Raw genomic sequence first — 13,035 nt, 5'->3', positions numbered from 1 at the left:
TTTGTGAAGCTGGTTGACACGGGTCTCACGTATCCCGGGCTGGCCCTAAGCTCAGTATTAAGCCAAGGATGACCTTTCTCTTCTGAATCTCCTGCCTTCACCTTTCAAACACTGGAATTACAGGCTTGTGCCACCCCACTCAGTTTTGGATTTTTTAATTCTCTTATTTGCATTTTAAATTTACATTTAGGAGGCTGGAGAAATGGCTCAGCGACTAAGGTCATGAACTGCTCTTGCTGCAGACTAAGCTCCGTTGCCAGCGCTGATATTGGACAGCAGACAAAATAACTCCAGTTCCAGGGGTTTCAATGCCTCTGGCCTCTTGGGGGAACCTGTATTCATGTGCACAAACCCATACAGAGACACAAACATCATTAAATAACTTTTTTTTCAAAACTTAAACTTATTTAAGGGCTGGTAAAATAGCTTAGCAGATAAGGGTGCTCGGCCTGAGTTTGATCCCTGGAGCTCACATGGTAGAGAGAAGTGAGGCCCACAAGCTCATATGACTACTACATATGATCATGGCATGCAACTCCATGCAAACACAGTATACACACACCCTCCAAGTAACAAAACCAAGCCACAGAACTTCATATAATTGATGTGTGTGTTTATAACGATGGGTAACATAAGTAACTGTGGTTAACACCGTAACTATGGCTACTGAGAAAACCTGAAGGGGAATGATCATGACTGTCTGACTTTCTACTGACACTGTTGATTTTTTAAATTATTCCTTTAAGTCATCCCTTGGACCAAAGGAAAGATGAGAAAGCCTCCTGCATTGACTCCCCTAACGACTTAAAACCCAAAGGTGATAGCATAAGGAGCCCTGCAATCAAATGTGATTGTCACTCTTGAATTCATTCAGAGGCAAGAGCAAGTTCTCCTCAGCCCCAGATGAGCAGAGCCTGTCACTGACCCTCAACGTTGACATCAGAATGATGTCTAACTGCAGCAGCTCCAATGATGAGTGTCTTACTTAGGAATTCTATTACTGTGAAGACACCATGGCCATCGAAACTCTTATAAAGGGAAACATTGAATTGGGGTGGCTTACAGTTCAGAGGTTTAGTCCATTATTGTCATGGTGGAAGCATGGTGGTCTGCAGGCAGACATGGTGCTGAAGAGGGAGCTGAGAGGTCTATATCTGGATCCTCAGGCAGCAGGAATAAATAGCCCAATAGGCCTGGCTTGAGCATCTGAAACCTCAAAGCCCACTCCCAGTGATGTACTTCCTCCAAAAGGCCACACCCCCTAACAGTGCCACTCCCTATGGACCATTTTCATTCAAGCCAGGACACTCACGTGACACTCGTGGGAATACAGCAAAATCCTGGCCAAAAAAAAAGCATGTGACTACATAATTTGCTCCATATTGCAAAACCAACGAAGGCACAAACATAGCCACTTTTTGAACTCTTTCTCACCTTCCTGAACTCTAAATTCGCATTGCCAAGGCTGGCATGGTGACGTATACTTTGAATCCCAGCACTTGAGAGGCAGAGGCAGATAGATGTCTGTCAGTTCAAGCCAGCCAAGAAAATCCTATCTCACAATAAACAGAGAGAGAGAAAAAGAGAGAGAGAGAGAGAGAGAGAGAGAGAGAGAGAGAGAGAGAAAGAGAGAGAGGGAGAAAAAGAGAGGAAGAAAGAAAGAGAGAAAGAAAGAAAGAAAGAAAGAAAGAAAGAAAGAAAGAAAGAAAGAAAGAAAGAAAGAAAGAAAGAAAGGAAGGAAGGAAGGAAGAAGGAAGGAAAGAAAGAAAGAAAGAAAGAAAGAAAGAAAGAAAGAAAGAAAGAAAGAAAGAAAGAAAGAAAGAAAGAAAGAAAGAGAAAAAGAGAGGAAGAAAGAAGGAAGGAAGGAAGGAAGGAAGGAAGGAAGGAAGGAAGGAAGGAAGGAAGGAAGGAAGAAAGGAAAGGAAGGAAGGAAGGAAGGAAGGAAGGAAGGAAGGAAGGAAGGAAGGAAGGAAGGAAGGAAGGAAGGAAGAAGTCGGTCGGTCCCATAGCTGTTTCTACTACACCACGTAAAAGCTGGCATGTTACTTGAGTAGGCTGCGTTTTGATTTGCCTTTTCATTTCTTCTCTTACCCCAGGTCAGCTTAAACCTCAGAGAGTAAAGTAAATCTTACCACCGGGATAACGTGGGTGACACCATCTCCACTGTCTATAACTATCCCCGTTAGTGTGCGTTCACCAACTTGCCGGGATGTCCAAGAGGCTGCCAGAGCCAGCACTGCCTAGAAAGAGAGACATTGATCAGCCACTGAAGAGAGGCATCACAACCAGGAAGATCAAAAGCCACTGCTCAGCTGGTCTCAGATCCTGCAGTGAACTCTTTCTTACTTAATAAATCTGAGAAGCTTCCCTTTCCCGACCCCACATCTCCTACATTACAATTCTCACTCAGCTAACCTGCATGCCAGTTTTCACTTCAAATGAAGGAGTCAAGTTTTCAACAAGAACCTATAAAGTCTTACAAACAAAATCAATGAAGTGGAATCCCACTGCTAAATCATAAGGTTTAACTTCTAATCTGCTGGTGGTCCAAGCGCAGCCACAAACACTACAAGGTAAGACACATGGAGCTGGGGCTTTTCTTTGCTTGTTTGTTTGTTTGTTTGGGAGTTTGTGGTTCAAGGCAAGGTCTCATGAAACCCAGGCTCACTGTGCAGCCAAGAATGGCCTAACTCCTGATCTTCCTGCCTCCAACTCCAGAGTATTAGGAATTCAGATGTGTGTCACCATACACAGTTTATTCCGGGCTTGGGATCAACCCCAGGGTTTATGCTGAGCAAGCACTCTACCAGCACGCATGGTGCTCTTCTCTCACGGATGATGAGGGCCGCCCCCCACCCAGAAACTCTCATCTGACAGATGCAAGACAGCAGTTCTCAGCCAAAGGCAACTCTCTCCTCACAGAGCAGCTGGCCATGTCCGCTGCCATTGCCCACAGTCACAGTTTGTCAGAGGTGAGGAGGCGGTGTGTGTATGTGGGGGGCAAGGGGGCTGCTGCCCCACACTCTGCCATGCACAGGACACCCACAGCAAGGAACTGTCCAGCGAATGTCAGGCCAAGGCAGAACATAGGAATTCACTTTTAAATAACATGACTGTTAGCAGTGCAACACTCGCCTCACCCTGAGCAGCATATAAAAGGCCTTCTCAGCATTAACATCAATGTTCTGAGTTGATACACAGTTAAAGATATTTTGGTTTTGCAAAATGTTAGATTGACATTGTGGCCAGATACCAAATTATTTGGCTGTCCTTCATGTCATGGAGACTCTAAGTATGGCATGTGGATCATCTTAAGAACTAATACTTATTGTGGGACATTGTGGAACACACTTGTCATCACATACTCAAAGAGGGTGAGACAGGGGGATCATCCTGACTTTGAGGCAACTGTAGGTTATAGTTCAAATAATAATAGTAAGTTCGGTGTTCCTGAGTACCTTCCTATTCTATACATTATAGGTATCCTGGGAGAGAAGAGAATGAATAGGTCTCAGCTGGGCAGTGTGGCTCATGCCTTTAATGCCAGCAGAGGCAGGCTGATCTCTGTAAGTTTGAGGCCAGCTTGGTCTACCGAGTGAGTTCCAGGTCAGTCATGGTTACACAGAGAAACCTTATCTCAAAAAAGACCAGGAGAAAAAATAATGATTCTAGATTCCCCTGTAAGAATTGTTGGAGCCTTTGCTGTGTCAAGAGGCACTATGACTGATCATGAGGAGACAACAGTGCAGCACCTCCAAACTGCATCTCCCCTGGGACTCTTCTCTCTTAGAAGGAAGCAATATTAGGCAGGAATCTTGGAAAGAGATGCATCTCAGTTACTCCTCAAAACTCCAACCAACTTCTTCATATACAACCACTAAAGCAACAATGAGACTGTAAGCCAAGAAAAAGCTTCAAGATGAGCCCTGAAGCCCCTGGGAGCTCAGGGCCTCTCCGAAGCCAGAGTGCACAGAACTAACGCAGCCGAATCCTAGGGTTCTCTAGAGGCATTGACTTTGTTTTGGCTCGGTGTTTGTTTGTTTGTTTGTTTATTGTGTTTTTGAGACAGGATCTCACTCTGCAACTCAGACTTGCCTCAGAACACAAATCTATCCCAGGTTGACCTCTTGCCTTATCCCCCATGTGGTAGTATGAGGCTTGAGACACGCTTCCCAGGTTACCTTGTTTTCCAATGGATTTTAGGATGTCTGTTCTTTTCACTTTCACTGTTATTAGGTTTGTTTTGTTTTTTCTTAACAGTGAGGCAAAGTAAGCGTGAGAAGTTTTTTTTTAAAAGGAAGGAAGGAAGGAAGGAAGGAAGGAAGGAAGGAAGGAAGGAAGGCCTCTACATCTCTAACTTTTCACCCAAATAAAAACACATGAGACTCTGCCTAGGAAATCTGTAGATCCAGACCAATTTCACTTCAGTGGTAGTTATGAGTGTCCAGCCAGACTGAGCACAAATGACCTTGGAATTACTGCTTGTTACACAACAGAATCACAAAGATAATGTGGGTGTTTTTCTTTAATTACCTGTACCGCAATGTAGAGTCCTGGTACATTAAATGATTCAAACATGATTTCTGCAAGGTACTCTCTGTTTTCTGGTGTGTTCAGTGGCGGTTCTGTCTGTAAGAAAACATTAACTACATCAGAGTTAATAAAAAGGCTAACCTACAGATACATTGGCCAGAGTATTCTAGAACTCCCTAGTTGCCAAGAGGGTCCTCACTGAAGGTGACTAGTTAAGGGCGCCTACTGTGGGTCTTCAAAGCTTTGACAAGGTACAGTGAAGGCAGTATGGGGCTTCTGCTCTCATGACTCACCCAAAGGTCAAAGTTCAACAAGTCAAAGACAAGGAAGAGCTCCTTCATCACCTACATTACACCCAACCACCCTGAAACAAAGAACCCTGGTGCATAACACCAAAGGCAACAGAATACAGCCAAGAGTGAAGACTCAGGACGCTAGGCCCCGTGCCTGGACCAGAGACAGCTGAGCGCTCCAAAGAAGAGGCAATGGTCAGGCAGAAGCTTCCTCTCACCTGTCACTCACAGCAGCAGTGGCAGGCTCCGCCCACCACACTCCAGGTTGGCCGCCATGTTCCCCAGGCAGTGACGCCCTGGGCATACCAAGCCCACACTCACACATGCACTAAAAACAAATGCTAACATTCAATATTGTGTAAAAATACTAAAACAAAGAGAAAAGTAAATGAAACACAAATGGAAAATACACACACACACACACACACACGGACAGACGGACCGACGGACAGACGGATGGACAGGAAGCAGCCCACGATACTCCAAACCTGAAATTCTGGGCACCAAGCTGATGTCACAGTGATCTTACATGACAGGTGTCAGTCAGTACACATGTACACTAAAAGCACAGTATAAAATCATCCTGGGGTTGTAAGTACAGATCCTTGTAAAGCCCAAATACATTTAGCATTTAGACCTCAGTCCTAAGCCCATGGAATCTCATTATGTATGTTCAAGTATTCCAAACTTCAAAAGCTTCTGGTTGCACACATTTTGAGGAGTAAGGGATAGTGGTTGTGCACATAGCATGACATGGAAAAAAGCAGATGAGACTCTTGAAAGATTCTCAGCAAGTCGTGAAGCCTTTTAAAAACAGTAACTACCATAAAATAGAATAAAAATCACCAAACAGCAGAAAAACTAAAACAAGGCGCTGTATTCTTCCAAAGCAATAAAGCTCTACATCTTATATTTATGTAAACTACAAAAATAAATGAAAATGGTCTAGGCCTTCTGGCAAAAGTCCTTTATTCTGAACTCAAGTGGGGGTCCCCCATAGTCCATGCATTAAGGCCCTAAACCCACAAACCTGCCCTCCCTCTTTCCTTCCTTCCTCTCTTCCTCTCTCCTACCACCTGCCTCTCTGCCTCCCTTCTTCTTTACACACGTTAGCACAAGGAAGATGCCAAGCAAGAAGGCAGCATGTAAGGACCAGGAAAAGGGCCCTCGCCAGGAGCTGTCACAGACAGTACCACCCTAGCCTTGAACCTGTAGCCTCCAAAACTATGAAAACTACATGCCTCTTGTTTGAACCACTTTGTCTGTGGTGTTGTCAAGGCAGCAGAGCACACCACTAACACTTCAAGTTGGAAAATAAAGCCTCTGGCTTCAGAACTAAAACTCTGTGGTGCACAGAGTCTCCATGACACAAAGGGCAGCCCAATAATATCTGGCCCCAATGTCAATCTAACATTTTGCAAAACCAAAGTGTCTTTAACTGTGCATCAACTCAGAAAAATAATATTAATGCTGAGAAGGCCTTTTATATGCTGCTCAGGGTGAGGTAAGCTATAGACTGTATATAATCACAACACTGTTACTGCTCGAGAATCCCAAATTAAACCCTAATTATCTTTAAATAAAGAATGCTCAGAGAAAGCCTCCTCTCTGAGAACTAGCTTTCATAGTTTAAGAAGGTGCAATGCAAGCTGCCAAAGGAGGCTAGCAATTAGTAGTCCTACCTGACTGTGAAAATGCGATGAACCACAATAATGACCGGCCCTTCAAGACAGTCCTAAATAGTAGTTCTCAGACTTGCTGGTAACCAATCGGACCTAAGGCTTTCTCAACAGCCTGGTACTGACCACCTAGCCTGCCTGCTGGGGCCAGAGAGGTCCTGGGTCTAGAGGAGAGCCTACTAACACTGCTTTATTAGACCAGCACACCTCCCAACAGCAATGGAAGCATTTATTCTTATCCCCATAGGTAAGTGTAAATCTCGTCTGTGATGGCTACTCTCATGCCAATTTGACACACAAGCTACAGCCATCTGAAAGAAGAGAATCTTAATGGAGGACAGGCTTCCATGAGACCCAGCTGTAAGGCATTTTATCAATTAGTGATCAGTGGGGGAGGGCCCAGCCCATTATGGGTGGTGCTATCTCTGCATTGGTAGGCCTGGATTCTGTAGGAAAGCAGGCTGAGCAAGCCAGGGGAAGCAAGCCAGTAAGCAGCATCCCTCCATGGCCTCTGCATCAGCTCCTGCCTCCAGGCTCCTGCCCAACTTGAGTTCCTGTCCTGACTTCCTTTGGTGATGAACAAACAGTGCTGTGGAAGTGTAAGCTGAATAAACCCTTTTCCTCCCCAACTTGCTTTTTTGATCATGGTGTTTCATCACAGCAATAGAAACCCTAAGACATCAGTCCTCTCTCAGAAGGTTGTCTTTGTAGGAGACAGAGACCACCACAGAAAACCACAACTAGTCAAAATACAATGAATATCAGGTCATGAGGTGCCCAGCTGCAACAAATATACCTAAGGCTCAGGGAGCATGAGAGAAGACAGGATAGAAAGATTGTTAGGGTCCAGGAGGTCTGCTTTGAGACTACAAAGCAATCTCCTAGGAATGACAGGGAAAGCTTTTCACCCATGGTACTGAAACATAACCAACAAGACCAATACACATGCCGAAGTGGAAGGCCACGGCGCTCCACCCTAGACATCAGCCAACTGCGGCTGAGGGAGAGCACTGCTGAGGGAGAAACAATTAGACTTTTCCAAGGATGAGACCCAGGAAATAATCAAACTCAGGGGCGAAATCAACCAAGTGGAAACAAGAAGAACTATTCAAAGAATCAACCAAAGGAGGAGCTGGTTCTTTGAGAAAATCAACAAGATAGATAAACCCTTAGCCAGACTCACTAGAGGGCACAGGGACAGCATCCTAATTAACAAAATCAGAAATGAAAAGGGAGACATAACAACAGATCCTGAAGAAATCCAAAACGCCATCAGATCTTTCTACAAAAGGCTATACTCAACAAAACTGGAAAACCTGGACGAAATGGACAAATTTCTAGACAGATACCAGGTACCAAAGTTAAATCAGGATCAAGTTAACGATCTAAACAGTCCCATTTCCCCTAAAGAAATAGAAGCAGTCATTAATAGTCTCCCAACCAATAAAACCCCAGGACCAGATGGGTTTAGTGCAGAGTTCTATCAGACCTTCAAAGAAGGTCTAATCCCAGTTCTTAACAAACTATTCCACAAAATAGAAACAGAAGCTACTCTACCCAACTCATTCTATGAAGCCACAATTACTCTGATACCTAAACCACAGAAAGATCCCACAAAGATAGAGAACTTCAGACCAATTTCCCTTTTGAATATCGATGCAAAAATACTCAATAAAATTATCGCTAACCGAATCCAAGAACACATTAAAACAATCATCCATCCTGACCAAGTAGGTTTTATTCCAGGGATGCTGGGATGGTTTAATATACAAAAATACATCAACGTAATCCATTATATACACAAACTCAAAGACAAAAACCACATGAACATTTCCTTAGATGCAGAGAAAGCATTTGCCAAAATCCAACACCCATTCATGATAAAAGTCTTGGAAAGATCAGGAATTCAAGGCCCATACCTAAACATGATAAAAGCAATCTACAGCAAACCAGTAGCCAACACCAAAGTAAATGGTGAGAAGCTGGAAGAAATCCCACTAAAATCAGGGACTAGAAAAGGCTACCCACTTTCTCCCTACCTATTCAACATTTTACTTGAAGTCCTAGCCAGAGCAATTAGACAACAAAAGGAGATCAAGGGGATACAAATCGGAAAAGAAGAAGTCAAAATATCGCTTTTTGCAGATGATATGATAGTATATAATAAGTGACCCTAAAAATTCCACCAGAGAACTCCTAAACCTGATAAACAGCTTCAGTATAGTAGCTGGATATAAAATTAACTCAAACAAGTCAATGGCCTTTCTCTACACAAAGAATAAACAGGCCGAGAAAGAAATTAGGGAAACAACACCTTTCTCAATAGTCACAAATAATATAAAATACCTTGGTATGACTCTAACTAAGGAAGTGAAAGATCTGTATGATAAGAACTTCAAGTCTCTGAAGAAAGAAATTAAAGAAGATCTCAGAAGATGGAAAGATCTCCCATGCTCATGGATTGGCAGGATCAACATTGTAAAAATGGCTATCTTGCCAAAAGCAATCTACAGATTCAATGCAATCCCCATCAAAATTCCAACTCAATTCTTCAAGGAATTAGAAAGAGCAATCTGCAAATTCATCTGGAAAAACAAAAAGCCTAGGATAGCAAAAACTCTTCTCAAGGATAAAAGAACCTCTGGAGGAATCACCATGCCTGACCTAAAGCTGTCCTACAGAGCAATTGTGATAAAAAAAAACTGCATGGTACTGGTATAGCGATAGACAAGTAGACCAATGGAATAGAATTGAAGACCCAGAAATGAACCCACACACCTATGGTCACTTGATCTTTGACAAGGGAGCTAAAACCAGCCAGTGGAAAAAAGACAGCATTTTCAACAAATGGTGCTGGCACAACTGGTGGTTATCATGTAGAAGAATGTGAATTGATCCATTCCTATCTCCTTGTACTAAGGTCAAATCTAAGTGGATCAAGGAACTCCACATAAAACCAGAGACACTGAAACTTATAGAGGAGGAAGTGGGGAAAATCCTCGAAGATATGGGCACAGGGGAAAAATTCCTAAACAGAACAGCAATGGCTTGTGCTGTAAGATCGAGAATTGACAAATGGGACCTCATAAAACTGCAAAGCTTCTGTAAGGCAAAAGACACTGTGAGTAAGACAAAAAGGCCACCAACAGATTGGGAAAGGATCTTTACCTATCCTAAGTCAGATAAGGGACTAATATCCAATATATATATCCAATATCCAAAGAGCTCAAGAAGGTGGACTCCAGAAAAATCAAATAACCCCATTAAAAAATGGGGCTCAGAGCTAAACAAAGAATTCTCACCTGAGGAATAACGAATGGCTGAGAAGCATCTGAAAAAATGTTCAGCATCCTTAATCATCAGGAAAATGCAAATAAAAACAACCCTGATATTCCATCTCACACAGTCAGAATGGCTAAGATCAAAAATTCAGGTGACAGCAGATGCTGGCGAGGATGTGGACAAAGAGGAACACTCCTTCATTGTTGATGGGATTGCAAGCTTGTACATCCATTCTGGAAAATCAGTCTGGTGGTCAGAAAATTGGACATAGTACTACCAGGGTATCCCGCAATACCTCTCCTCGGCATATATCCAGAAGATGTTCCAACTGGTAAGAAAGACACATGCTCCACTATGTTCATAACAGCCTTATTTATAATAGCCAGAAGCTGGAAAGAACCCAGATGCCCCTCAACAGAGGAATGAATACAGAAAATGTGGTACATTTACACAATGGAGTACTACTCAGCTATTAAAAAGAATGAATTTATGAAATTCCTAGGGAAATGGTTGTACCTGGAGGGCATCATCCTGAGTGAGGTAACCCAATCAAAAAAAGAACTCAAATGATATGTACTCACTAATAAGTGGATATTAGCCCAGAAACTTAGAATACCCAAGATATAAGTTACAATTTGCAAAACACATGAAACTCAAGAAGAACGAAGACCAAAGTGTGGACACTTTGCCCCTTCTGAGAATTGGGAACAAAACACCCATGGAAGGAGTTACTGAGACAAAGTTTGGAGCAGAGACAAAAGGATGGACCATCTAGAGACTGCCATATCCAGGGATCCATCCCATAATCAGCGGCCAAACGCTGACACCATTGCATACACTAGCAAGATTTTGCTAAAAGGACCCTGATATAGCTGTCTCTTGTGAGACAATGCTGGGGCCTAGCAAACACAGAAGTGGATGCTCACAGTCAGCTAGTGGATGGATCACAGGGCCCCCAATGGAGGAACTAGAGAAAGTACCCAAGGAGCTGAAGGGATCTGCAACCCTATAGGTGGAACAACATTATGAACTAACCAGTACCCCGGAGCTCGTGTCTCTAGCTGCATATGTATCAAAAGATGGCCTAGTAGGCATCAGTGGAAAGAGCGCAATTGGTCATGCAAACTTTATATGCCTCAGTACAGGGGAATGCCAGGGCCAAAAAGTGAGAGTGGGTGGATAGGGGAGTGGGGGGGGGTGGGTATGGGGGACTTTTGGGATAGCATTGGAAATATAAAAGTGGAAAATACCTAATGAAAAATATTTAAAAAGGAAAACAAAAAGAAAATCAATCCTTATATGACTTCATAAAAAAAGAGAACCTCTCTCTCTCTCTCTCTCTCTCTCTCTCTCTCTCTCTCTCTCTCTCTCTCTCTCTCTCTCACACACACACACACACACACACACACACACACACACACACACACACACAGGGTGGATAACATCTGAAACACAATGCCCAAGGCTGCAGGAGGGAGCACACAGAGTGGCTGCTTGTCATCTCCTACTCTCCCACACTCACTATCACCAGCCCCAGCCCCAGCACAGCACAGCACAGCACAGCACAGCACAGCACAGCACAGCACAGCACAGCACAGCACAGCACAGCACAGCACAGCACAGCACAGCACAGCACACAGCTCCACCTCCTGCCACCACACAGTGGCCCCAGTCTCCCTTCTTCCCTTCCCATCTCATGCCGCACCCACCCCATCTCAATGCTTTACTTGGCTCCTTGACTTGTTCTTTCTTTTTGAGTTATATTCATAAAGTCTGAAAGATGTTTTCTAAAGTTACAACTTGATTTCCGCTCAATGCCACAGCGATCAGGCCAGTAGCACATGACTGTGATCTCAATTGTTCGGAAGGCTGAGGCAGGAGGATCACAATTTTGAGGCCTGATAAGGTTTCAGAGAAAGAGAGTTCATGCCCACACTCAGCAAGTTTAGACCCTGCTTCAGAATGTGAAAAAAGCAGAGACACAGTAGGCACCAGGGGCGCGGTAGGCAATAAGGAGAGACACAGTGGGCACCAGGAGCGTTGTGGGCACTACAGAGAGACACAGTAGGCACCAAGGGCACAGTGGGCACTAAGGAGAGACACGGTGGGCACCAGGGGCACGATGGGCACTAAGAAGAGACACAGTGGGCACCAGGAGCATGGTGGCCACTAAGGAGAGACACAGTGGGCACCAGGAGTATGGTGGGCACTAAGGAGAGACACGGTGGGCACCAGGAGCGCGTTGGGCACTAAGGAGAGACACAGTGGGCACCAGGGGCAGGGTGGCCACTAAGGAGAGACACGGTGGGCACCAGGAGTATGGTGGGCACTAAGGAGAGACACAGTGAGCACCAGTGGTGTGGTGGGCACTAAGGAGAGACACGGTGGGCACCAGGGGCAGGGTGGGCACTAAGGAGAGACACAGTGAGCACCAGGGTTGCGGTGGCACTAAGGAGAGACACGGTGGGCACCAGGAGTACGGTGGGCACTAAGGAGAGACACAGTGGGCACCAGGAGTACGGTGGGCACTAAGGAGAGACACAGTGAGCACCAGGGGCATGGTGGGCACTAAGGAGAGACACAGTGGGCACCAGGGGCATGGTGGGCACTAAGGAGAGACACAGTAGGCACCAGGGGCAGGGTGGCCACTAAGGAGAGACACAGTGGGCACCAGGGCGTGGTGGGCACTAAGAAGAGATACAGTGGGCACCAGGTGCGCGGTGGGCACTAAGGAGAGACACAGTGAGCACCAGGGATGTGGTGGGCACTAAGGAGAGACACAGTGAGCACCAGGGTTGCGGTGGCACTAAGGAGAGACACGGTGGGCACCAGGAGTATGGTGGGCACTAAGGAGAGACACTTGGGCACCAGGAGTACGGTGGGCACTAAGGAGAGACACAGTGAGCACCAGGGGCATGGTGGGCACTAAGGAGAGACACAGTGGGCACCAGAGGCACGGTGGGCACTAAGGAGAGACACAGTAGGCACCAGGAGCACAGTGGGCACTAAGGAGAGACATGGTGGGCACCAGGAGTACGGTGGGCACTAAAGAGAGACACAGTGGGCACCAGGGGCATGGTGGGCACTAAGGAGAGACACAGTGGGTACCAGGAGCACAGTGGGCACTAAGGAGAGACACAGTGGGCACCAGGAGTATGGTGGGCACTAAGTAGAGACACAGTGGGCACCGGGGGCACGGGGGCACTAAGGAGAGACACAGTGGGCACCAGGGGCATGGTGGGCACTAA

At 45.3% G+C, this 13,035-nt stretch overlaps 1 protein-coding gene across 1 annotated transcript in view; it reads right to left on the bottom strand.

Moving 5' to 3' along the window:
• LOC147005020 (actin-related protein 3B-like) overlaps nt 1–13,035 on the bottom strand; it is a 59,767-nt gene that overhangs the window by 25,498 nt on the left and 21,234 nt on the right. The window contains exons 4-5 of the mRNA XM_085836532.1: nt 4,534–4,629; nt 2,133–2,240 (exon numbers count right to left, since the gene is read on the bottom strand). Of these exons, the coding sequence (XP_085692658.1) occupies nt 2,133–2,240; nt 4,534–4,629 (204 nt within the window). The remainder of the gene's footprint in view (nt 1–2,132; nt 2,241–4,533; nt 4,630–13,035) is intronic.

This window comes from Mus caroli, unplaced genomic scaffold (assembly GCF_978045245.1).
Source record: "Mus caroli unplaced genomic scaffold, Mus_caroli_1 scaffold_4, whole genome shotgun sequence".
NCBI lineage: Eukaryota > Metazoa > Chordata > Mammalia > Rodentia > Muridae > Mus > Mus caroli.
The sequence above is the reverse complement of the archived record's forward strand: the minus strand, read 5'-3'. Positions and strand labels throughout refer to the sequence as shown.